This window comes from Paroedura picta, chromosome 8, assembly GCF_049243985.1.
Source record: "Paroedura picta isolate Pp20150507F chromosome 8, Ppicta_v3.0, whole genome shotgun sequence".
Classification (NCBI taxonomy): domain Eukaryota; kingdom Metazoa; phylum Chordata; class Lepidosauria; order Squamata; family Gekkonidae; genus Paroedura; species Paroedura picta.
Genome location: NC_135376.1, coordinates 57,115,575 through 57,141,270, shown reverse-complemented (window position 1 = coordinate 57,141,270; position 25,696 = coordinate 57,115,575). Strand labels below are relative to the sequence as shown.

General features: G+C 40.9%; 2 protein-coding genes across 6 annotated transcripts in view; one reads left to right on the top strand and one right to left on the bottom strand.

Annotated features, from left to right (window-relative positions):
• The window catches only part of SEC23IP (SEC23 interacting protein), a 37,643-nt gene extending 36,674 nt beyond the window's left edge, over positions 1-969 (bottom strand). For all 4 annotated transcript variants that reach the window (XM_077349928.1, XM_077349929.1, XM_077349930.1 and 1 more), the window contains exon 1: positions 661-969. In XM_077349928.1, the coding sequence (XP_077206043.1) occupies positions 661-838 (178 nt within the window). In that variant the 5' untranslated portion in view covers positions 839-969. The remainder of the gene's footprint in view (positions 1-660) is intronic.
• MCMBP (minichromosome maintenance complex binding protein) lies at positions 970-25,236 on the top strand. Of its 2 annotated transcripts, none has more exons than XM_077349933.1 (16): positions 970-1,214; positions 3,082-3,167; positions 5,363-5,503; positions 7,420-7,461; positions 8,428-8,529; positions 9,775-9,904; positions 11,424-11,575; positions 13,577-13,677; positions 14,330-14,505; positions 16,496-16,619; positions 18,119-18,236; positions 19,249-19,414; positions 21,666-21,799; positions 22,401-22,565; positions 24,043-24,131; positions 24,851-25,236. In XM_077349933.1, the coding sequence occupies exons 1-16, from the start codon at positions 1,157-1,159 to the stop codon at positions 24,945-24,947; spliced, it is 1,881 nt and encodes a 626-aa protein (XP_077206048.1). In that variant the 5' UTR covers positions 970-1,156; the 3' UTR covers positions 24,948-25,236. The 2 variants fall into 2 exon arrangements, with proteins under 2 accessions (XP_077206048.1, XP_077206047.1); XM_077349932.1 differs by having other exon boundaries at positions 9,775-9,910.
• The last annotated feature ends 460 nt before the right edge of the window (positions 25,237-25,696 follow it).

The following is a 25,696-nucleotide window of genomic DNA, read 5'->3' as shown; positions in this document are numbered from 1 at the left end:
CCCCATAAGTCACTGATACCAGCCGACACACACACAGGTCTTCCAATGTTTAATAGAAGACAAAAATAGCAATGTATGGAATGCCTACTACAAAGTATTGGAAGATCTTCAACTTTTACTTGTTTCATTTATACTGTACATTGCTCCCCAGTGGGGCCCCAAAATAATCAACAATGACCTTCTCTTCTCCATTTTACCATCACAAGACCCCTGTAAAGTAGATAATGCTGAGAGTGTGCCAGCAGTCCAAAGCTTTCATAGCAGAGTGGATTTGAACCTAAATCTCCAGAACCCTAGTCCAGCACTCTAACCACTGCTCCACACTGGAGAAAAACACAGCTAGTATATTCTGATAAAGGGCATATCCATTTATGCTTAAGACCATCTGGCAGTGGAGTTCCGGAATCCTCTTCCAATCCGCTCAGTTGTCTTCCCACTGCAACACTTTCTTCCTTATGCCTCTCTCCGAAAGCAGCCTTGCAAATCCTCTTCTCCCCCCGCCCCCACACCTGTCAATGAGATGTTGGTCTACAAGGGGAAGAGGGACCTGCCTATGCCTTTATGCTCTTAGCAGACAAATGTTCTCTCCTGTTACAAGTCCTTTAGACACGAGAGACTGCAGCCCTACGAACCCCCCATAAAAAGCTATTTCTCTCTTACCTGCGGGCAGGAGACCAGGCCCCGCGGCGGCAGCGGGAGGCGGCGGCGCAGGGGCCTGGCTTACTGGGATGAAGGGGACCGTGAAATTAAACTCCGTCGCCGAGGACGAGAAGAGCAAGTTGGTGCCACCGGCGCCTGATGAGACACCGCTGGCCGCGGAGGCCTTGGGAGCAGCCATCACTGCGGCGCGTCCACGTCTCCCTCCTGCCCCTCAGCGCCGGCCTTTCCTGTTCCGCCCGCAAGCCTGCCCTCTTCCAAGATGGCGCCGCGGGAGTCCCCGCCCTCCTCCTTCCTTTCCCGCCAGCCCGAGCCCGCGCTGAGGAGGAGAGAAGTGAGGTGAAGGGAGGACAGAACTCGCCTCGGCCTGGCCGCACCGCCGCCACCTTCCCCGCAGCCTCCTCCGCGGCCTGCGCCATTGCCTAGCGGCGCGGCGCTTGGGAAGCCGGGCTTTCCCACACCGTGAGTGCCCTGACCCGAGCCTTAGGAGCACCGAAGGATGCCTTGCGTGGCCGACTGGCTGAACTGCCCTCTCAGGATCGTGCAGGGCATCTTCGGTGAGCGGCCAGGCAGCGAGGCCATGCTGGCGTTGCTGAGGGAGGGAGGGAGGGAAGGCGGGAGGGGCAGGCCGGAGGGAACCCGCTAAGTTAAAGGGCTGCGAGGGAAGGCAGCTAAGAGTGGAGCTGGGGCCATTGAGGAAGCGAGGACGACGGCGAGCGCGTATGTATACATGTGTGTGTGCGTTGAGAGGGTTTCAGGCGGAGGCGGAAAGTGAAGGAGAACTACTGCCAGGCGCTCATGTGCACTTAAGGCCTCGTCCAAACAGAGGGAAGGTGCCCGGTCTGGTCTGGGAAACGAAGGAGAAGGGTGGAACGGGGCCAAATTCAGAATTTCTGTGGGACCCTTTTTTAAAAATTTAAGGGCTCCCAACCCCAAAAGCTGAGTGGTGGAGAGAAGAGACTCGCCCTAAGCCTGTGCGGGCTGCCTTTTCTTTGCTCCCATCCTCTTGGCAGTAAAAAAAGATAGGCCTTCCAGTCAGAGGTAATATACCCGTTCATTGCTAGGAGGTCAGCATTAGGCGAGAGCATAATGTTAAGATGACTGTTTAGATAGGCAGGACAGACAGTTCATGACTCCTGGCTTATGTTTGTTTATCAGGTGCTGGGGTAAACCTCTTATGTACCTATAACTGGGACATTTTCTTCCCTGTATATAGTGAAACTTTCTTCCAACGGTGGCAAAATCAAAGTAACCATTACAGCTAGGATAAATCAGTTGTAGGCTTAAAAAAGCATGTCTTGAAATAGAAACCATAAGGAAAAGTCAATTCATATTTGTACCTTTTCCTCTTTATTCTTTGTCACGGTATATATAACTATAGGAGTATATACTGACTAGTAAGTCTGGAAACATAGAGAGACACTAGGTAATCCATTTAGGATTTCAGTAAGAAGGCAATCTCAGAATCTTAATGCTGGGTACACACTCTGAATTTAAGATGTTAAAAGTTCTTTAGTGAAGGTATTGGATCTCTTTCCTAATGCTTGTTCTCTCACTGTAAAGTCTACTGTTGCAAAATGCAAAAGGAATGTTTGGCTGAATGTAATATCAAGCAGAATGGGATTAATGTTTAAAAACCAAAAAAGTATTGATAGGCAATGTTGAGACAGGTAAAATGTCAGGCCTGTGAGCCAAAAATAGAGAGTGCTTGTTGTGCATGCAATTCCAGAGGTGGGAAATAATGCTACTGTGTAAGAATGTTTTCATTTAACAGCTCCATCAGGGCCCTCAGCTCTCCGGGAAACTCATTCCACCAGGTCACGGCCAGGACCAAAAAGGCCCTGGTATAGGCCAGACATATGTCTCTGGGGCCAGGGACCACCAACAGATTGGTGCTCACAGAGTGAATATTATGTATTAGGCTTGCATGCTCTGTCCTATTTTTCTTGGCACATTGTTTGTTTGTTTGTTTGTTTGTTTGGATGCAAAGCCAGCTCGTGGGGGAGTTCCAGGATAAAATAAATAAATACAATCCCCTAAAAAAACCTCTGAACACAGTAGTTAGTAAAATACAATCTGACAAGAACACGATGGCAAACCAACCCACCTACCCGTCCTGAGGACCAGGGGAAAACAGCTGGCCACCATAGATAGAACATGGTGGATTGCCTTACTCCTCCTTTGGAGGTGGGGCAGATCTTCTCTTCGCCCTGGCCTCAACTATAGACCTGGTGGAAGAGCTCCATTTTGCATGCCCTGTGAACTATAATTCATAGTTCTGAGGATAAAATGTGGAAGAGAGATGCATGTGCACTGCTCTGGGTATCCTCGAGGAAAGGTGGAATAAAAACGTGATAGGCAAAATGATTATATCAAAGTATAGAATGTACTGATATAATACTGTTTTGTTTGGGTGGCTTACAGTTCAAAATAATCCAGATCCTGAATGGGAGGGGAAAGTAACTGAATATTTCAGAGAGAAGCTAAAAGAAAATAATGCAACTAACTGGGTAAGTGTGGGTTTTTTTTCATCATCATCATAATTTAGTTTTAGTCCACCCTTCCATATTGCTCAGGGTGGATAACAGCACTGTAAAACATCATAAAAAGTTAAAAACATTAAACTAATGCCTCCAATTAAATTTCCAGACAGCAAGGGTTTGTTGTCAGGAACTGATCTTTCCATCTCTCCCCTCTCCAGTGGTGAGGCGTCCATCTTTTGGTGGATGTTATTTGTCTGGTGGAATAGCTCCATCTCACAGGCCCTGTGGAACTGATTAAAGTCCCTGATCTCCTTTGGGAGCATATTCCACTAGGCTGGAGCCAGGACCAGTTTCACCTCTTTGGGGCTGGGAATCCTGAGAAGGTGTTTATCCGTATATCTTAATGCTACTGGGAATATAAGGGAAAATATGGTCCCATAGATATGCCAGTCCCAGACCATTTAGTGCTTTAGAGGTTTGTACCAGGACCTTAAAATTGATTCGGTCTCCAATCTAGAGACGGTGGGAGACCACTGGTATTATAGATTGTTTTCAGCTCTTGTTTTTTTCCATGAAGGCCTCACCATAGCCTCTTTCAGTCTCTTTGGGAATGTTCCTGAAGTCAGGGACAGATTGATAATCTCCGGGACAGGATTCCAGATCTCCTCACCACCAGCTTTTACCAGCCATGAGGGACATGGGTCAAGAGGATATGTGGGTAGCCAAACACCTGCCAGGGTCTGGTCTACTTCAGCCAAGGAGAGTGGACTGAAATGGTCCAAAGTAGGACTCTGAGTCGGTTGAGGGGCCTGTACTTCACATTCAGCACCAAACATGGTGGGAAAGTCCTGCAGAGCGCCACGATTTTCTGTATGAAGTAGATCAAAAAAGCCTCAGAGCTACTATCAAATTTCAAACTTTGGGATGTCAACCATCTCATTGTTTTAAACAATCTTCCACCAGATCATCAACTGAGTTGACATGGAATTTCCGATCTGACAAAGTATTCTGAAAACCATTTGGATCCATAAGTCTCCTTGGGCAAGCATAAATCAACTCTCTGCCTATACCGGGAGGGGGTGGTATGTCAGTCCGAGCCTTCAGGGCATAGTAGTCTGACCATAGCAAACTAGTTGATTGGACTAGGCCCACATTTATCCTCATTCTAAAGGTCAGATGTGGCCTGCTTGATGTGTGGGGCCAGCAACTATTTGGGTGAGTCCTAGTATTGCCATGATTGACACCAAGTCCAAACTCTACTAAGGGTCCGTTTTCTTCTCCATGGACATTGAAGTCACTCAAGATTCATAATCGGGGGAACTGCAAAGTCCAGCTAGCGACCAGCTCCAGGACGTTCGAGAGGGCAAGGAGAGCTTGGTGTTTTCTCCAACTTGATATCCAGATACATTACTAGGTCTGTCGTGACAATATGAGACAGTTTCTTTTGTTTACTTTTCTAATTTAAACTTTTTTTAACTGTCACGTGGCATACATACAGTAAGCGTGATGCAGTTCTAATGTTGGGAGATGCAATATTGAGCTGTGGATTAATGATGGTGCATTTATTTTCTATGTTGTGATAACTCAATTAAAATTGTTCTGATAGTCTTTCTTCCACAGGATAGTTAAAGAGTATATTTGCCTATGGAGAAATGTATGTTCAGAAAAAGAGCATACAACAAGGAATAGACATAAACAAAGGGAAAGCTAGAAAAGCACATGGGAGGAGAATAAGTATATTATTGAAAGCTATTTCACATCTTTGTTTATATATTTCATTGTCCTAGATGTCAGTTGTATTAATCTTATAAAAGGTTTGTTGGAATGATATGTGTGATCATCAGAGTTCTTTGGGGGGGAAACCCTCAACCCAAAGAACATAAGGTAAAAATATGATTATAATTCAATATAAGTAATCCTGTTGATTTAGAAGCATTGATTAGGAGATAAATATTGCAATAGATAGAATACAAGAGAGCAAATGCGTACTTATTAGTAAATAGATTGTGGACCTAAAAATTGTGTTCTGATTTTTAAAAAACATACAAACATATTGATAAGTAATTTGACATCTTGAATGATGTCCATTTGGTATGGACTGACCCTTGTGAATGAAACCTGTTTTAAATTGTGATTTTATTAGGTTTATGGTTAGGATAAAAAGCATAGAACTGTCATTTGTCTGGAATAAGACTGATGATGATTGAATTTATTTTTTATAGGTACCTTCATTGAATGATGTCCCTTTGCATTATTTGAAGCCTAATAGTTTAGTAAAATTTCGCTGCATGATTCAAGATATGTTTGATCCTGAATTTTATATGAATAGCTATGAAACTGTTGACGCACATACTAAATCACGTGTAAGTACTGAAATCGCTGATATTTTTCTTGTGCTCTTTACTGCTGCCTTTCTCTGTGTGTTTTTTGTCCTTATCCACACTTTGCAGGGAATTTCTAACCAGGAATTTCCTAAAGTCACCACCAGTCCCTTCTGTCATCTCTGTGTGTCAATGGACAGTGAAAGAGAAGGGGCATGTCTTGTTTTCTGTGTGGCTTTTGCAGAAGCAAAGGAAGTTGTTCTGCTGCCTATTCCTCTAGGAAATGAAACAAAATCTGTTTTTTTTTTTTTCTGGCACGTACAGAGCACAAGCAGCTAATCTATTAGCTCTACTCTCAGCTTTCTCTCAGATATCAAAGACATGGACACAGGTGCAATGGGCTTGAGCCATGTGTAGGAGTATCCTAAGCCAAAAGGTCTCCTCTTCCCTTTTTCCATCTGAGGAAAGATACAAAAGGAAAAAGAGGCAGGATCCAACCCCAGATCTAAGGAGCCCTGTAGCTGATAATGAGAGAAAAGCAGTAGTGATGCCTTACTTGGAATAAGGAGAAAAATACAGACCAGATCCACAATTCTATTGCAACAGAGGCCTACAAATTTTAAAGCTAAAAGGAATTGTTACCCTAGAAGAGAACTTGGAGCCCAGCACTTGAATCACAAGGGTTGATGGATGAGCTGGTGGGGCAGTTGGGCTAAACTTAAAACCTTATGCTGTCTCAGCTGCATGACCCAGAGGTAACTGAATTTAGGGTAGTTGCCTCTCTACTTGTCACAGGGGAAAGTCACCATTGATGAGCTGTTGAGTGAATAGCTTGAGCTATATCATCTCCCCCGTCCCTCTTCTCCAACCATGATGCCATAATTAATTCTCTCCATGCTGCAGAGAGGTCAGGGCATTGCTGGCCGCACCCTGATTGGCCCTATTCCATCTTGGACAGCCAGGGCACTCTCCACCCCCAAGGCTGTTTCACAAATATTAAAAGGAACAATGGATAAGGATTGTATACTTCAGACTTTCTCAACCAGCATTTCTTGAAACCCGGCAGTTTCTTGATGGCCCTGGGTTTCTCAAATGGGTGGGAGTTAAATATTTTAATGTATTTTGAAAAATGATTAAACATTTATTGGGTGATACAACCATCTATGGTCATGTCGACCTGTTGCCCATTCTCCTAAAATGGCCAGGCCCCCCCGGTGGACTTGTACACAGCTGTGCTTCCCAACATATTCTGCACAGTCACTCCACTTCTCGGGTTTCTTGAAGGTTGAAGAATGCTTCAGGAGTTTCTCAATGGTAAAAAAGTTGAGAAAGACTGGTATATTTACTTAAGTGTAGTGTACTGGTTAAGAGTGGTGGGCTCTAATCTGGAGAACCCCTGTTTGATTCCCCAGTCCTCCACATGAAGCCTGTTTGCTTCAATCATGGTTGTTTCAGAATACTTTCAGCCCCATTTGCTTCACTAGATGCAAGTTGCAGAGTGAGGAAGGGGCTTTGACTCCTTAGGATAGAGAAAAAGCAGGGTATAAACACCAGCTTTTCTTTTTCAGTGAACTTTTAATATGATATTATGATAATAACTTTGTGAAACTTTCTGAATGCTCAACTGTGGACATGGCCATAAATAGTGACTATGTGGTGAAGTGCACAGGACACTGTCAACATTAACTACTGTTTTTGCCTTTCAAAGGCTTAGACTCATCGCTACTCTGAGAACAAGAACATAGACTGCATTTATTTTCCAAATTAAATTTTTCTCAGCATAATTATAACCTTAGTCATGTTTATTGTGGTTTTATATTTTGAGTCATATCATATAGCATTCCACTGGTACAAGCTTTGGTGGCAGCAAAATTGGAAAGACTGTTTTATCCAGGAAAGCTATATTGGTTCGTGCAAAAACAGGTGTGAACTGATGTGATGTTGCATATTTTTAATAGGTTATGCATTTTGGAAAATACAGAGATATAGCAGAATGTGGGGTAAGTGCTGATATTATTTACTGTAATCCATGGCTGTAAATTTAACTAAGCCAAGCATTGTTTATTCTCTGCAGTGATCTTTAAGTAAAAAAAATAGCAGGGATTTTTTTCCCTGAGAAAACTGATGTCACGGCATATATATTAGTCTTGAAGATACCATGAAGTTCCTGTGTTTCCTATCAGGGTTGTCATTTGAACTCTACAAACCTTCAAAGCTGTTTGTGGCCTAATTATATATCTTTGTATTGAAATTTAATTTAAACTTAGTTTCTTAAATTTTACCAAAGCTTGTGTGAAATTTGCTATTGCTTCATAATAGGGGAACCAGTTATGTATCTTTCTTCATTTTATTTAAATGGTTACAAGTATCATCAATATTATGACGACTGTTTGTATTAATCTTGTAAAAGATAACAGGTATATATAACCTTTTCTAAGTTAAGGTATACCAACAAGTCACAACTGATTCATGGTGGCCACATGAAGTTCCACATCATGGGATTTTCAAGGCAAGAGATAAGCAGAGGTGGTTTGCCACTGTCTTCGTCTTCATAGCAGCCTGTTTCCTTGGTGGTCTTTTATCCAAGTACTGACCCTGCTTGGCTTCTGAGACCTGCCGAGTTCAAACTCATCTGGACTACTATAAGGCTGTTGGGCCAGCTACTTATGTACTGAACCAAAAATCTTTGCAGTTTGAAATAGAGCCTGGCCTATTAACACCTGTGAGTTGAGAGTGATTTCAGATCAGAGGAATGGGAATTATTTTCAAAGAAATGTCTGACATTAAAAATGTCAAAATTACTTCAGTTATAAAGCATTATTACAAAATTCCTAAAGCACTTCATGTACATTGTTTCTTCTCTACAGCAGCATGGACAATGTTTATCATTAGAAAAATATCCTATTTAGTCTGCGTTTTATATGCTTACAGTATTTTAACAGTGTGTATCTTTTATGCTGTTCTAGCCTCACCAAGAAATAGACTTTAACCCTACAAAAGTAGTCACTGCAGAGAGACAAACATTTTATTGTGTTCCAGTGCCTGGAGAATCAGCATGGGTGAAAGAAATATCCTTTGACTTTTTCCATTATGTGTTTTGATAATGCACAAATCCAAAAATATACAGTATGGTTTATATTGGAAATTAATGATTCAAAATAGGAAATGAAAATAGATACAATGTGGCACAGAGTGGTAAGGCAGCAGACATGCAGTTTGAAGCTCTGCCAATGAGGCTGGGAGTTCAATCCCAGCAGCCAGCTCAAGGTTGACTCAGCCTTCCATCCTTCCGAGGTCGGTAAAATGAGTACCCAGCTTGCTGGGGGGTAAACGGTAATGACTGGGGAAGGCACTGGCAAACCACCCCGTATTGAGTCTGCAATGAAAACGCCAGAGGGTGTCACCCCAAGGGTCAGACATGACCCAGTGCTTGCACAGGGGATACCTTTACCTTTAAGGTAATTCAATGTGGGAAAAATGAAAGGCAAAATTTTTAAGTGTGTTCATAAAAGTAATTTTATATGGTTTTTAAAATGATCATTGGTTGGACGTCATCTGAAAGTAAGGACTTGCTCCCGGAATTGATCCAAGAAGTACCAGTGGTTAATTCTGTGAAACTTAGACTACAGTGTAAACTAAAGTTCTACAGGGAGAAAGCAAAGCAATTCTGCATAGCAAAAACGCCAGAAATACTCAGCGAAGCATGCTTGTGGAAGTGTGTTGAATAATTTCTTATCAGCCTTGAGAGATGAATCCTAGAATTAAAGTTTAAGAAAATGATGATACCTAAAGTCTCAGAATTAAAAAGCACATTTAATAGAACAGAAAACCTCTGTCATGTCTGTTGCAAATGAATAATGTTGCCTTGCTTCAGGGAGGAATAGCTTAGAATGTTGGAATATTCCCAGGGGAATAGGCAAGAAAAAGGCTGTTTATCATGTATCATGACAGTTCTTAGGGAAGTGTAATTTCTTTAGATATGAATATTGATGATACCATACTTATGATCTGCTCCTGCCCTTCCATATTTTCAATTTGTCCTGGGATTTTCCTTGGACCATATCTCTGAAACCATTGAAATGGAAACTGATTTCCCTTGTGAATGATAAGGAAACTTTTATGATTAAAAGGTGGGATGCATTTGTTTAGGGATATTTGGTCCTCCTTTGTATCTCTGAAGGTATGTGTAATGAAAGGATAGCACTTCTTTATCTACTTTAATTGTATGAAATTGAATACACTCATAATGCCAAATTTCTCTGAGCTAATTAATTGTCAGATCCATAAGTGTTGTCTTTAACTTAAAATTTCACGCCTACGCCAGTGTGAGTCAGGCACGAGTTTGCCCTTCGACATCCTACACACCAAGTCGTCACAAGAGAAGTTATGAGGAGGATGAAGATATAGAATTGCATCCATCTAAACAGAGAGAACAGCATCTGGGTATCAGCTGAGTCTCTTATGACTTTTTTCAAAATTCAGAATTGGTACTTCACAGTACTTCCGAATGGATAAAGATGTGCCCTGTTGGATTTATAAAGAAATATTTCAGGTTATAAGTCCTGGTTGTTGAAATAATAAGATTAGAGCCAGTGCAGGGCTACAGTGTCACTTAAGGAGCATAGCTGGAAATGCCATTGAAGTTCAGGGGTATTGTGAATATATTGGATGAAACTAAAAAACAACCACAGGGACAATTGGACAACTTTATTTCCCCGACCAAAGTCAAAATTTTGAAAATGTAGAATATTTACATACACTTTGTTCTCTGAGAGCAAGAAAGGTTTGAGGCATTGAAATCAGGTGGAGTTCAGTATTCACAGAGATCCATCTTACATTCCAATAGCCAGTATTGTGTCGTGGTTAAGAGCAGCAGCTTCTAATCTGGTAAGCCAAGTTTGATTCTCTGCTCCTGCAGCTGGGTGACCTTGAGCTCAATGCGATCCTGATAGTGCTGTTCTGACCTAGCAGTCCTATCAGAGCTCTCTCAGCCTCACCTCCCTCACAGTGTCTGTTGTGGAGAGAGGAAAGAAGGCAATTGTAGCCACTTTGAGACTTCTTTAGGAGTGAAATTCAGGGTATTAAAAACAACTCTTCTAATGATGAAAGATTTGAACCTGGGTCACACAACACTGGCTTAAAAGAGTATGAGTAATAGAAAATGAGTATGGTCACCCTTCAAAGAAACAACCCCAAAGCAAAGAACATGGGCAAAGTGCCCAGAGTGATAGGGATAGATAGACCTTCGGAACTAGGCCAGCTTGGTGTAGTGCTTAAGAGCAGCAGCTTCTAATCTGGTGAGCTGGGTTTGATTCCCCACTCCTCCACATGCAGCCATCTGGGTGACCTTGGGTTTGGGTGACCTTGGGCTTACCACAGCCCTATTGGAAGCTGTTCTCACGGAGCAGTCTCAAAGCTCTCTCAGCCCCACTTACCTCACAGGGTGTCTGTTGTGGGGAGAGGAAGGGAAAGTGCTTGTAAGCCACTTTGGGACTCCTTCAGGCAGTAAAATGTGGGGTATAAAGGCCAACTCTTCTAATATCTAAGCTGTAACATTAGCATAGAGCTGGTACATTGGATGCTAGTAGATAGATGCTAAGGCAAAGCTACAGGGATTTGTAGGCATGTAAATATTTCATCCTTCAGTCCCTATTGTAGCAAGATAAATGCCTCCTATGGATTAATCTGCCAACCAAATCTATGTTCCAGAATCGCAGGTCATTTATATATATATACCTTTCAGCGGGTCAGAAAAATATTTACCTTCAATAAGTTTGTATATATATTAATGTTCAATCCAAGCATACTGAAGGTAAATATTTTTCTGACCCCCTGAAAGGTATATGAAGAGTGAAGCTCCAGTTAATGCAACATTTAAAAAATGTAACTAAACATTTTCTAAACTAAAAGCAGGAAGGTTTTCATTTTGAAATGATTTGAAACTGGCTGTTTCCTGTTGCAGGCAGCATAGCTGATATCCATGGGAGTGGAGAGCCAAAGCGATTAGAAACTGAAGCTTCAGCAACATGTCAGATGATATCCTTAAACTGTTCACCTCCACTGGATTTAAACTTTCCACTCCCAGGAGAAAAGGGTCCTGCATGCCTTGTGAAAGTAAGGAGCCTATTGATCATCTATTTGTGATTTGTGGGTGGAAATTGAAATTTGCAGTTAGGACAGTTGCAGGGGATATTTGATCTTGGCTAGTTCAAACCTCGTCTTTTGCATCTTTATGTTCTTTTTAAAAGCATTGTTTTGAAGTCCATGTTACTGGAAACAATAGTATGTCCATAGTGTTATGTAGCCTAGATAAATTTGGCATTCCAAGGCAATTATTGATGCATTGTATGCTATTGTGATTAAACTCCACCTTATTTTACTAGGTTGTATATCCAGCTTTATTTTAGGCAATCACTACCTCATATTGAGGTCTTAGAGAATGAAATCTATATTATGTCATAGGATGATGCCATCATACTAATGTTTTTTTGTTAGTTTCCATCATCGCCTTCACACTTTCATTCAGTTAACATATAGCATCCTTCTTTCCTTTTTAACTCTGTACACTCATCCATGTGCTAATTCTTATAGCTCAGGAATTGGCTCTTTGCCTTTTAAGCAGGGAATGCCAACTGCCCATCACCAGCAGCATCCCAGTTCCAGGCCAGGCGTGGGCATTTTACCATTTTACCAAATCACAAGACTGTGAAATCCTGGCATGGATTTCTGAATGTGCTGTCTGAGTGATGCATGGAACTGCAATGGCCATGTCATGCTAGGGAATAGTGTATTTTGATGTATACATTTTAAAGCTTTTGTTTTGCCACAAACTTATTTCTTCTGTGTCATGCATCAGATACACCCTTTGTTCTGCTCTTCCCCTCTCCACCCCTATACTGCTTATTCCTAAATCCATGAGCATCTATTAGGGGTTGTCCTGGAATGTTTGAGCAGTGGTCCCCAACCCCCGGTCCAGAGACCGGTGCCGGTCCGCGGATCACTTGGTACCGGTCCGCGACTCCTCCTCGTCCTCCTTCCTGGCTGCTGCCTCAGGGGCTGTCCTGCCACTCTGCCGCCGGCTCACCTTTGGTGCTCTCTGGCAGCCACCATGGTTGGGGTTCCCCCTCGGTGTGGCAGTGCGCAGCTGCTGCTGGCAGCGCCCCCCAGCGGACAGCAGGAAAGCAAGTGGAGCAGGGACTCACGCGGTGGTGGCGTCCCTCAGCAAAAGACTACCCTCTTTCTAGGCCTCAGTAAAATTCTCAAGCGTTGACTGGTCCCCGGTGATAAAAAGGTTGGGGACCACTGTGTTTGAGGACTTTTCCAGAGGCCCTGATAAAGTTTGTGTGCTCTCTCGTGGACTCTGACTTCAGTGAATTACAAGCAATGTTTCTGTCCCATATCTTTTGATTATTTTTCTCTAAGCCCACATCAGGAGAAAAGAGGGAGGGAGAGTATTAGGTGCTCTTATTAATTTACACCTGATAATTAAAGACTGCTTGTGGATTTTAAAATCACTACACCAGGAAAAGGAGAATGGGAGCCATTTAGCCTCTCTAGGGTTGGAGAATTTCCACACATACCCCTCTCAGATAACTACCACAGGTGATTATAGCAGCATAGAAGAGAGGGGTATGATATCTGTGTATCTGTCTATAAAGCAGAAACTTAAATGGCTTGTGAGACATGTGCAGTTCCCCAATAAGAAATGTAACAGACTGTTTCCTCTTTCCCTTGACCGTTCACTTGCATTAGGGTTATAGTAATGATGTCTCTTTCCCATTGCTTAGTCACATGTTGAAATGCAGGGAATCTTAAATGGCGAGGATGAAATCAAAGTGATATAATGGGTGAGTTAGTGAAAGGAGAATGTCTTGTATTTCTGGGCCTCATGCAGCTAGTTTATGGAAGAATACTGAAAGAGTTACACGATTGAAGGTAGCAACTACAATAAAGCATGTAATGCGGTAGACCGATGTTGGTTTCTTCCTTTTTGTCCCTATAGTTGTATTTCTGCTCTGTGTGCTGAATGACTTTGCAAGGCAAACACATTGTCCTTGTTCTCCATTATGTTACTATCATCTTTCAGTTGCTTAAACAAAAAACCTCTTCATGCAGATGTACGGAAACTGGGATAACTTCAAGGTGAATGATGTTCTTGAAGTGTATGGGATTTTATCAGTTGATCCAGTGCTGAACATGCTGAACAATGAAGACAGGTAATGTTTTGATGGTATAGGATACAGACTTGCAATCATTATTTCATATATCACAGGGTGCTCATAAAATACTTTGAAATTACTTTACTTGTATTTTATATAATGTGGCAGCATCTGGATCAATGTGTTTCAGATCTGCAATAGAATAAGCAAAATTATGATGTAGTGGTGCACCTTTGCCATATCAAACAGGGCTTCTAATTTTATGGGTTTTGTTCAGTTTGTTTTGTATTTCAGTTTCCTGACATGGATTCAAAAATATTTTCAATAAATAAATAAGCCATCTAAATCATGCCAGTTGTTTCACAGTAGGATGCCAGAAATAACTTTTTGCTGACCTGTGAGTATGCAAGGGGTAGGGAGATTTCAAATAGGTTGTTTTTTTCCTTCAGCATTCATGTTCTATCCTGACCCACAACTGGTAAAAGTCCAAGAATCTATTAGGAACATGTTTTTATTCCTCTTAGAGCCTGTATAGGGTTTATAACATTATCCCACAGAAGCATGTGTGTACATGGTTAAATTTTAGGATTTTACATGGTATGGTTGAAGAGTGCAATCTTGACTATTCTGGAATTCTATACGTAATTATATTCACTGAAAGCAGCTGTACTATTGCACACAATATTAAGCTAATCCTTTTACTTTTCAGAGAGAATTCATCATCTCCAGTGGATTCTATGGACTCTATGGACACAGTAGAGGAACAAAGAGTTCATAGTCCTCCAGCCTCTTTAGTTCCCAGAATTCATGTTATTTTAGCACAGAAACTTCAGCACATAAATCCCTTATTGCCTGCCTGCCTTAATGAAGAGGAAAGCAAAAGCTGTAAGTATATAACTGATAAACCTCAGCAACTTCCTAAAAACTAGAATTTATTAAGTCATTCCTTCTCCCTATGCGGATCTAACTGATATATCGAGAGGGAGTATTTACTAGGGAGAAACTTGCTGTTAGCACCAGCTCTCCCCCCACACTTGTGGGTTAGTCTGTTGGAAAATAATCTGAATTTAAAGTATTTGTGGTATTTGAGGGTCTCCAGTTGTTCTTTCTGCCTTTGAACTGCTTTGAGGCCACACTGAATTAAGCAGGAAGGACAAGATATAAAAATTAAGTTGTTGTTGTTTTTATTGTTATAAAAGTTTGTCAAGTGCAGTCCCACCTAAGTGTAGTGGTGACTCATTCAGGATTCTAGGTGGTTTGATTGGCAGAATGCCACATCTACCAGAATTCACAATCACAAAACACAAAATGTTGTTACTGCTCTTTGTGCATATATGCCAGTTTGTCCCTTAATCCTGTCCTGCAGAGGGCACCCACTCACTAGAAACCAAGAAGCAATCTTCATAAATTGAAAGCATAAAGACGTTTGGAGGTCAGCTTGCACTTAAGCATCCTTGTGTGGTCCAACCTCCATTGCCTTTTGCCATATATTACCGGGTAGAAAACAGAAGAAGGAATAACCTAGGCTGTGCTAGCAGGAGAAAAGGACCACTTTCTCCAGTTTTCTTGGTACAGCTTCTTCAAAGGCATTTCCGTGCATAGAGGCTGTGGAACAAGTGGGGATAATCTGCTCACTCTGAGTAGCCTAGGATGGTATTACACTGTGAGGCTCCATGCCTGGTCCAAATCCTCCTAAAATTCTGGGGGTAGTCCAGAGCTTTGTGTCTGTAAAACACTAACGTAATTTTTTTTACTATGTAGATTTTTGTATATTAAAAGTTTTTTATACTGTTAATGTAAAACATTTGGCACTGTGATATATTGCCTTCCAAATATAGATATATACAGAGAGTAAATTACAGATTTTTCCCCTAAATTGCTAAATTTGAAATGTGATAAAGAAACCAAATACAAGAAAGGAATAAAGTGTGATTCCAGTAGGATTACAGAGCATTAGTTTGACCCTTTCAGGTGTGCAATATTGGGCTTTAGGTGAATGGATATTTGTTTTTGTTAATTATTTGATGTTACTTAGTGATTGAGAGCTACAATGCGAAGAAATCTGTTTGCAGTGCAGCTCTTATAAATTGGATCTACACAAATCTGTTTCAGGTGATAATAACTGAACATACCCTGTGCAGTTTTATTTGTGGCATTGAGTGAATAATATCTTTGATAGCATATGGCATTGTGTGAATACGTAGAAGTTGGGATTGCATGGGTTCATTGTTTACTGCATTTTTGGTGGAATTGCTTATGACTTAAATTGAATGAATTAAATAAGAACATAGAAACTGTTGACAAAACATACAGAGTGCAGCTTAAAGGAACAAAGTTGCTTTGTAAAGGGAAGGCTGGCAAAGATCTGGGTTCTGTTGGCAATTCTTTGAGATATAATTAACATATCTTATTTTTGGTTGATTCCTTGGTTGATTTAGAGGGAAAACATCAAATATTTAAATACAATAAATTATATATAACATATATACTATAAATTAAACTTTAATCAAATTATAATTAGATTTAGGTTTTAAAATAATCTAAATCTAATCTTTACAATTTAAAAACTTACTGAAGGGGCCAGTCAGTGCATAGAGGTTTTGGTTGGTTGAATGGATTCATAGGCAGGGAGACCAACATCTTCCCAATGTTATTTCCTGACTTCAACCAAAGGCCTGGTAGAACAGCTGCATCTTGCAGGCCCTACACAAGTGTTTGAAGATCCAGCCTAGCGTTCTTACTGAGAAAAGGCAAACTGTTCCTTGAACTGATCATGGAGCTGGCTTCAAATGGAATTTAGCTGTGTAAATGAAGCCTGTACTTGATATGATTGCTACAGTATTTATGACACTGGCGCCTGTTGCCGTCTTGTTAGTTGTTTCTAGTTTTATGTCAGAACTGTCCCCAGTCAGAGCAGAACTTCTTGGATTCCTTACTCATGCCTTCTTGGGAGACAGCCTGGCTGCTGAATATCTGATATTGCATCTCATCTCCACAGTGTAAGTAACAAGACACCTGTTGATAACCCTTGCCTTTAAACCAAAGTTGATAGTGACAAAATAACAGCTATGCATATGTGGTAAGAGCTTTTACAGTTTATTTTATTTACGTTATTTATTAGTCCACCTTTCTCACTTGGACTCAAGGTGTGTTATCCAGAGTGAATCAATATAATCAACAGGAAAGGACATTCAGTACACAATATTAGGGTTGTAGAACCAGTCAGAAATGTAAAAACAGAACTTTCTGTTGGTTTGTTTGGCTGCCTGGCAGGTTCAAGTGGTTATTAGAGCAGTTACTCTACAGAACTTATGTAGTGTATATGCACAGTGAACCCTTGATGAGAGTTAAAGGTGAAGGTATCCCCTGTGCAAGCACCGAGTCATGTCTGACCCTTGGGGTGACGCCCTCTAGCGTTTTCATAGCAGACTCAATACGGGGTGCCTTCCCCAGTCATTACCGTTTACCCCCCAGCAAGCTGGGTACTCATTTTACCGACCTCGGAAGGATGGAAGGCTGAGTCAACGAGCCGGCTGCTGGGATCAAACTCCCAACCTCATGGGCAGACAGCTTCAGACAGCATTTCTGCTGCCTTACCACTCTGTGCCACAAGAGGCTCGTTTGATGAGTGTACATGTCCTCAAAATTATGGCGTTTCTGTGGACACTTTCTAAATTATGACTATAAGCCTACCCGCAGTACCAGGCTAACTTGGCTTTTGTGTTACTTGTACTCATGTTCTCTTGTTTTTGAGTTTGGGGGCTTTTTTATTGGAGAGAACTGAAGCTTCCCCTTTGAATGAAGGGGAAGCATAATTGCTCAGAGTACTTACAAAAGGTACTATGCTACATCCAGATAACTATTAGTGCCAGTAACTCCTGCTGAGTTCTGGTTTTGACTTTACTGGCATGCTTTTTAACTGGTGCTCTGGAGAGGTGGTTAAGCCCACAACAAAATCTTTTACTAAGTTCAAGGACTATTGCTATTACTGTTTTTACCCTCTCTGGATGATTCAGAAGGGCAAGTTAGAAATATTTTTTATTATTGTATTATTATTTAAACATTTGAGAATTCTGGAAAGTGCATAGGAGAAACTGTTTTGTTTTACCAAGCTCTTCCTCAATTTGAATGACAGTTATGATAAGCCATTGGGAGCCTTTTGCCACACCCCCACAGACATAAGAGGTAGCCATGCCAAAAATTTCTTGTGTACTTGCATGAATACCATCAATGGTAAAGATCACTGTCCATCCTTATGACCCGAAGCTCTCCCCATCCCCCAAATATGTGTGCATAGAAAGCTGTGCCCCCTTTGGGAATATAAATGTATAAATTTTGAAGTCTGTTTCACGCAGTTGTGAATGGAGAAACAATTTTTAAACTTTTCCTGATGTGAGATATCTAAATGGCTGCCAAAGATACAGGAGAGAAAGAAATCATGAACCGTGTCTTCATAGTCACTCTCAGCTTCTCCACTTGTCTGTTGTATATTGTCTAGTTATGCAAGAAGAGATGTCCTTCCTCTGGGAAAGTTCACGATAAACTTAAGCGGCTGTCCAAGAAATAGTGTCTTCACTGAGCACGTTTACCGTATTATCCAGCAACTTGTTCCCGCCGTAAGAATGTCATTTATATTCTTTGTAGTATATCTTGATTGTTCAGTAGTTTGACTGACTATAGGAGCATTTTGAAATGACAGCCATTTGTACAAGTTTGTAGCTGTGACTTAATTGATGTAATCTTTTGTTTATGCTTATAGATTGGCTCTGAAGAAAGAATATTTTAAGGAATATATTGGCTTGTGATAAAATATGCCTCTCTGGTGTTTGAATGTGTGAACCAGTGTTTATTAGAACCTAGCCAGCTGCTGCTGGATGTTTAGTGAATTTAGATGAATAACATGAGGCCCCAGATGCTCATGGAAGTAGCTGATAGGAGATGTTAGCCCTCCTATAACTTGATGTGTGGCCCACTATAATTGCAATAATCCTAGTTCGTGGTGGTAGGCAGAACCTCTTTGCAGAAAGACCAAAAGGCGGCTGAATGAGGATTGCTGCTCTTAGAACAGAGCTTGTCCTCTTTAGTATTGTTACATATGATACAAGAATGTGATATGTATTTTGGTGGGTAGTGGACAACAGTTGCTCAAATAAAAAGCCATTGAATTTAGTGGCTGTAGACTAATTATCCATACGATAGTAGTGTTAGTCATTTAAAAACAATAGAACCAAAACACCCTGTTAATCTGGAATTACAGGATCATTAAGATATTTTTAAATGTTTACTAATAAAATATAAATCTCTAAATGTTTGAGGGTGTTAACACTTGCATTGCTGTTAGAACTGTGTTTCTGGTTGCTCTTGTTCTCTTTTGGACTTTAGGTTTGTATCCATGTTGCAGCTCTGTTTCTTTTTTTTAATCTGGTAGCCTGGGTTTGATTGGGTTCATAGCAGAACTGAGCTGTTCTGACCAAACTTTAGTATCAGAATTCTCTTAGCCTCACCAGGTGTCTGTTGTGAGAAGAGGAAAAAAGGAAGGAGATTGTAAGCTGCTTTGAGTCTCACATAAAGAGTGGACACTTCTAGGGCTGACGTCTCAGAACCACTTGCTTTCATTTCTCTTGGCAGTCGTACCGCCTGCAAATGACCATAGAGAACATGAACTGCTTACAGCTTAAGCCTCATAAGGATTACACAGCAAATCGCTTGGTCAGTGGAGTACTACAACTGGCAAGCAATACTTCTCTTGTCATAGATGAGACTCTGCTTGAACAAGGACAGCTTGACACAAGAGGTTGGTGCTTGAGTGTTATCCCAACATTGTGCCAGTGCATGATTTTGTATTTAAAATGTTAGTTAGAAACTGAATCACTGCATTAGGAAGTATAATGATGGTTGGCCAAGGCAGTAGTTGAGCTTAAAGACTGGTATATCAGACTGCACTTTTAAAAGCTTAGAAGTGCTCTGTAAACCAATAAGGAGTTTGAAGAGTTAATTTTTCACAAAGCCAGAGACTTAACTGACAGGATACTCCAAGCAATCTGATTGGTTAGGATCAGCTGAGCAGAGAAAGACTTAAGAGCTGCATGCTGAGGAGAGTGTCAGCCAGATTTCTGCATTGACTGAGTTGAGTCTGATTTCAGCCTTAGCTGAGAGCAGTTTAACACAGACAGGAGAACTGGAGGAAAGATAGCAGGGAAGTTTGGGAAGTAGATGAAAACTCCCATTCAGGCTAAGGAAAGGGGATGATCTGTGGTTCCTTCATTGCTCTATCCAATCAAATAAGGAATTAGCTCTGAAGATTGCAGGGATCTCTGGTCTGGTGTGATTAGAAACTGCCTTTTAGAGACCTTACAGAGAGATTTAAAAACTGACTACTGCTACCAGACAGAGTAAGTATGTGGATTGGTTCACCCAAGTTTTTTTAAGGCTGAATAGACAGAGTATCTGTCTTGGCTACCAGTTTAGTTAACCCTAATAAAAGTCTTTTTTCAGGCTTTTATTTGGGGATATTCAGTTGTACTGATCCCATTTTGCTCTCCACCTCCCAATGGAGGAAAGCATAACGGGGTTTTAAATGGCTGGGAGGCATTCCAGCCTCACAGTGTGCAGGTGTACTTACCCTGATGTATTGTTGGAATGGCTGCATGTCCCTTTTGATTCCCTCTGTTTGGAAGGAGGGAACTAAATAGAAGTTTTAAATGGCTGCTGTCCATTTAAACCGCACAGCTTGATGGGTCCCTCCATTTTGCTACACACACACTAAATTGAGGGAAGCAAAATGGAGGGTTTTAAATTAGGCTCTACTCAGGATTGGTTTGGGCAGTGGGAACTGCCATCTCAGCGTTGCCCAGGCTGGGGCTGCCTCCCTTTGGAGTTCAGTTTATTCTGAGCTGTAATGAGAGGCTGCCCAGGATTGGCTCTGAGCTCCCACAAACCAGCTGATACTGCCTTTTAAAAAATATTATTGGGGTGGAGCTTGATTTGAAATTCCGTAAAATTCAGGATTTCTGAAAAATCCCAGATCCAAATACTATATCAGTATTCAGACCCTGCATATGTGCTTTTGTTTTGTTGTTTCTTTCCTGGGCTAAAAATGCATTTTTTCAGACCAGAGAAAAGATGCCCTGAGATTAAAATTAACTGGTACTCTCCCTTGCTGTCTTTGATACCTGCATGTAGCTGTCTTTTCCAGCTGGAGATGACTACAGCAATAGCAAATGAACACTATCACATTTTGACAGTCACTTTTCAGCTGAATAGAAGGGGGAAAAGAATAAATGAGCCCTGACATGTACAGCACTGGGTAGCCCAGTCTTGTCAGAACATGTAAATGGGAACAGGGTTAGCCCTGTGGGAAACAACCAAGGACGTCTAGGGTTGCTAGACAGAGGCAGGCAATGGCAAATCTTGATACATCTCTTGCCTTGAAAACACATCATAAATTGTCTGTGACTTGACAGCACTTTCTATACCCATGAATGAATGAAGAGGAACATTGAGATTGCTTGGAAAGGAATTTCAGCCCAGAGAAACTGGAACTGTAGCCTTTGACTCAATGTTGGCACTTTTCCTAACACAATGAAATAATAATTTTTCAACTTGAAAAACAACACATTTCCAATTTAAAACTAACACATTGCTACTTCACGGTTCCAGAAACAAATCAGAACACCAAGAATTCATAACCAATATTAAAGTTTTGTGGTAGACATTTTGGAGGGGGTGAGTCACTTGGAAGCATACTAGAACATAGTATTTGTTACATAATTGTACCTGATGCTCCAGAAGAGAGTACACAAGTTATGTGACTTTATTTGAAATGTCTCTTTCCAATTTGCAGTCCTATTGAGGCAAATCCTAGATTAGCCTTGACATTCTAGATTAGCAGGAGTATTTCTGATGAAGCAGCACATTTGTCTTCCTGCCAAAATGCCTATGCATCCTGCAGAGCAAATGCTCCTGCCAGATGTTTAAAATACTGTTTTGTTTAAAATCTGTTTACTTTGCATCCAGACAGAGGATTTGTTCTGTTGTGTTTACAGGTGTGCACAATGTGACAGCCCTCGGCCATTTGATAACTTGGCAGAAGGTGGATTATGACTTCAGTTACCACCAGATGGAATTCCCATGCAACATTAATGTCCTTATCACTTCAGAGGGCAGATCGCTTCTACCGGTATGGCAGTGTTTGTTTGAAACAAGCCTCAACTGTGTGTGTGTTAGCTTCTTAGTGAAGGAAGAAATGTACTATTCCAGAGACAGGTCAACTGGCTTTGTGCTTCACTGAGCTATTAGCATTATTTTTCATTGCTTTTCCACACTACCCATTACAGATTTTAATTCTTTAAAATTGCTTAACGTTAAAGCATTAATGTCCGGAGCTGTAGGACCAAAACAGAGTAGGGGAGGGCTGTATATAAATATAATAAATAAAATAGATATCACAGATTAGAAGAAATTCATTGTTTTTTATCCACAGCTGTCCTTTGTTCCTGCAGCTGCAAGCTGAGAATGAGAGCACTAAGCTACAGAAAGTGTTTACTGTATAACACACACACAAAATTTTGTACAGACATTTGAGATTCTGAAAAAGTATAACAAGAGTAGCTTCAAACCATACCCTGGGAGAATTACATTTTTTCCCAAGTCTGATACAAAATGTATTGCTTTTCCAATGTTTCTGTGTGTCCTTAAAATTAAAGAGGTCGTGTACCTTTCATATACCAGACTGAACATGGTGACCTGTGAAGCTGACGTTATTCAATTTTTTTCTTCAGTCGGACTGTCAAGTTCACTTACAGCCACAGCTCATTCCCCCCAACATGGAAGAACACATGAACAGTCTGCTTACAGCAGTGCTGCCATCCATTCTGAACAAGTTCCGCATTTACCTCAGTTTGCTGAGACTGCTGGATTACAGTATATCTGATGAAGTTACCAAGGTACACACACAAGATTCTGAGGATGAAATTGCTCTGCTTAGATAATTACATTTTCCCCAAAGATGAGTGATAGGACAGGTTTGGAATATATGGCAGTTTGTATCCCAAGCTTTCCCATTGTGCATTGGACTTAGAACACTCCAAATGTGGATGTGATTGCCACTCCATTGGTGCAAAGGAAGCTTTATGCCTCATCCTGTGTCTCACTCTCCATCAGTGGAAGATGTAAAAGATGTTTCAAATCTGATTACCATCTTACAAGGGTCCTTGCTGATGGGAATCTAGGAAAAGAAGATGTCTTGGAGCCTCTGCCAAAAAATAATTTCAATTGAGGCAAAGGCTGTACCTCACAGAGGACACAGACACCCAGGCCCTACGGATTTATTCCTGAGGTGTTGGTGGAGAAATGCAGATGAGGTGGCAGCTCCCCTAGCAAGTGAGAGATGTTACATCTCCTTGACAATGAACGTACTTTTATCAGTCTCTCAATTGTGCTATTTGGTACCTTTTTCCTATGGAGGAAGGAAGAAAGGGTTTAAATAGGGCATCTGAAATACTAAGGACTGCAGTCTGGCCAGGAGAATCCTTTAGTGTCTTGTGCACATCTAATTTGTTCAGCTTGTTTCCATGGGGGGGTGACATTAGGGAAAAGGTAGACAGTATCCTCTCTTGGTTTCTATGGATCAGTGTGTCTGTCATTTGATTGAAAGTGGAGCTAGTACTGAGGCCCACCATGTGTGTGAAAGATACATAGTTCCTTCCCAGCTGCTGCATTCTTGCACTTCTTTAGCTGAGCTTATGAACATAAGGAAGACTATTTTGAATGAAAATATTCTAAATGGGATATATTGGAGAGGTTTGAAGGCTTTCTTCTGTTGGTATTTGAGTAGCTTGTCCAGGTCCCCAGAAGGGAAGTTGTGCAATGCCAGTGGTTTGAGCAAGGCATCTACCCTGAGGAAGTGCTGGATGCAGTGGTGACTTTTTTTCTGCCTAGCACTGGTTACTTATAGCATGCAGGAAGTCATGCAGCTCTTTCACCTCTGATTTGTCGGGGGCAACTGTTAACAAGCATTTGCCATATTGCCTTATAAATCTAATTGGTTGAAAGACTACGTCTGGCTGAAACTTTGTTCTTTTGGCTGAAGGGAGTAAAGCATTCTGTTGGGCCTTTCCTAACTGTTAGGGAAGCTGTTTTGCTTTTCAGAGGGCCCCGGGGTCTCTTTTTGCCATTTTATGGGTAGAAACCATGTTCTTTCAGTTTTGTTAGCACTATGTTCATTCCCCCCCCCCCAAAGGGAATCATCTAAAAATACAATACAGGAGGACTATTTGGGGGATTGATTTGGCAATCCTTCATTATCAGGCCTCACTAATAATACTGCTTTAGATGTTATTTGCTCCATGGTTCTAACCTGTATCTAAAGCTTATACTTACATAGTATACTTATTTGCATTTAATCAAAACAACCTCTTACAGGCAGTAGAAGATGACTTTGTGGAAATGCGTAAAAATGATCCTGAGAGTATCACAGCTGATGACCTCCATAGAACTCTACTCATAGCAAGGTGAGAAACCTCTTCACTTTTAATTTCTGATGCTTCACCTATCCCAGAGCTCATATGCTTTCAAATAGCTCACAGTGTGTTATTTTACTTTTTAAAAACTTTTAAAAAATGGCTGTACTTCTATTAAATGCCCTCTGCAGCTCCATAAAGTCCATATTTGCTTTTTAAATTTGTGGTAACAGCACAAAACAAACCATACTTAGTAGGGAATATATATTTAAAGAATAGAAAAAATGAGAAATATCAGTGATGCTTGCCACTTTATGCTGCCCCAACATGATTTAGAGAAATGTATAGCCATTATGCTTTCACAGCTACAGTGCCTGCCTTCCATTCCATTTCGTTATAGTATTGATCTGTACAGTTCTAATGGGTTAGACCAAGCATGCTTGAGAAAAGCTGTCCCTTTGGATACTCTTTGTTCCCTGAAGCAACCCTCCAGCAGGATTTGTGATGTAGAACAGGAACTTTTCTTCAACATGACTATTGTGGAATGTGCTGCTCCAGGTTAATTCTTTCCAATTGCCCACAAGCCAAGAAGTTGCGAAAGCTAGAATTTGGGGCATTTGGAAAATAAATGGATGTATTAGTTCTGAATGTAGGCTCCAACTACAAGAAACTCAAGTTTGTCCGTTAAACGAAGTAGATATGAGTGTCATAGTACAGATTTAACTTTGCTCTTGTGTTAAGTCTCTCTTAACCAGTCTTGTTGCTTACAGGTTCCTTTCACTCAGTGCTGGACAGACAACCTTGTCAAGAGAGCGGTGGTTAAGAGCAAAGCAACTGGAGGCACTGCGTAAAGCCAGATTGCAGTAGCAGAAGTCTGTCAGTGGAAATGAACTCTATAAAGCTACACTAGCTACTGTACTTATATATGACTTTAAGCGTTGCCTAATCTATATGGAGCTTTTGTTTATATTGGATTTTGTAGATAATTTGTACCTGAAAATTATGGCTGTTCTCTTTCAGCTTGAACACACTTTAGGTGTTCAATGTTAAAACAGACTATATAAAATTTTGGGCTTGTTTTGTAACTGAGAACTAGTAACTATGAAAAGTGTTTGATATTAAATTTTACTATAAAACTACTACTTTACAAATGAAACATTGTTTTTGGTGATAATGCAGCCTGGGTTTTTGTTCAGGCAAATGTGCATCATTTACCGTAACTGGATTGGCTTTAAATGCAAAGAAACAAAACAGGAAAGAATTACTACAAGGGGTTCCTCTCTTCCCAGAAGCTGATTATGGCAACTAAACTGCAAGTAACTTCTCTGAATGAGTCTAAATTCTCTAATGGTGAAGTTTACATTACGAACATTTGGCACAGAACCTAATTTGAGTTAAAACACACTGTGCTAAATATGAAGACACATAATCCATTATGGATAAATTAGTGGAAATAGAAATTACCAGAAAATAGATTATCTTCACATAGGCTACAGTTACATAGCCTCTAACGAGGTTTAGGAACTCCCCTTCTACAGCAATTACAATTCTGAGTGGGACTGGTCCAAGAACACCTAGCAATTGTCTGTGTGACTTGAACCTGGATCACTCACCAA

Bases quoted from the DNA above. Each gene is read 5' to 3' on its own strand.
- MCMBP (XM_077349932.1), top strand. From the start codon at position 1,157: ATGCCTTGCGTGGCCGACTGGCTGAACTGCCCTCTCAGGATCGTGCAG. The intron at 7,462-8,427 runs GTAAGTGCTGAT...ATGCTGTTCTAG, and splicing joins GAGATATAGCAGAATGTGGG to CCTCACCAAGAAATAGACTT. The intron at 22,566-24,042 runs GTACACACACAA...AACCTCTTACAG, and splicing joins TATCTGATGAAGTTACCAAG to GCAGTAGAAGATGACTTTGT.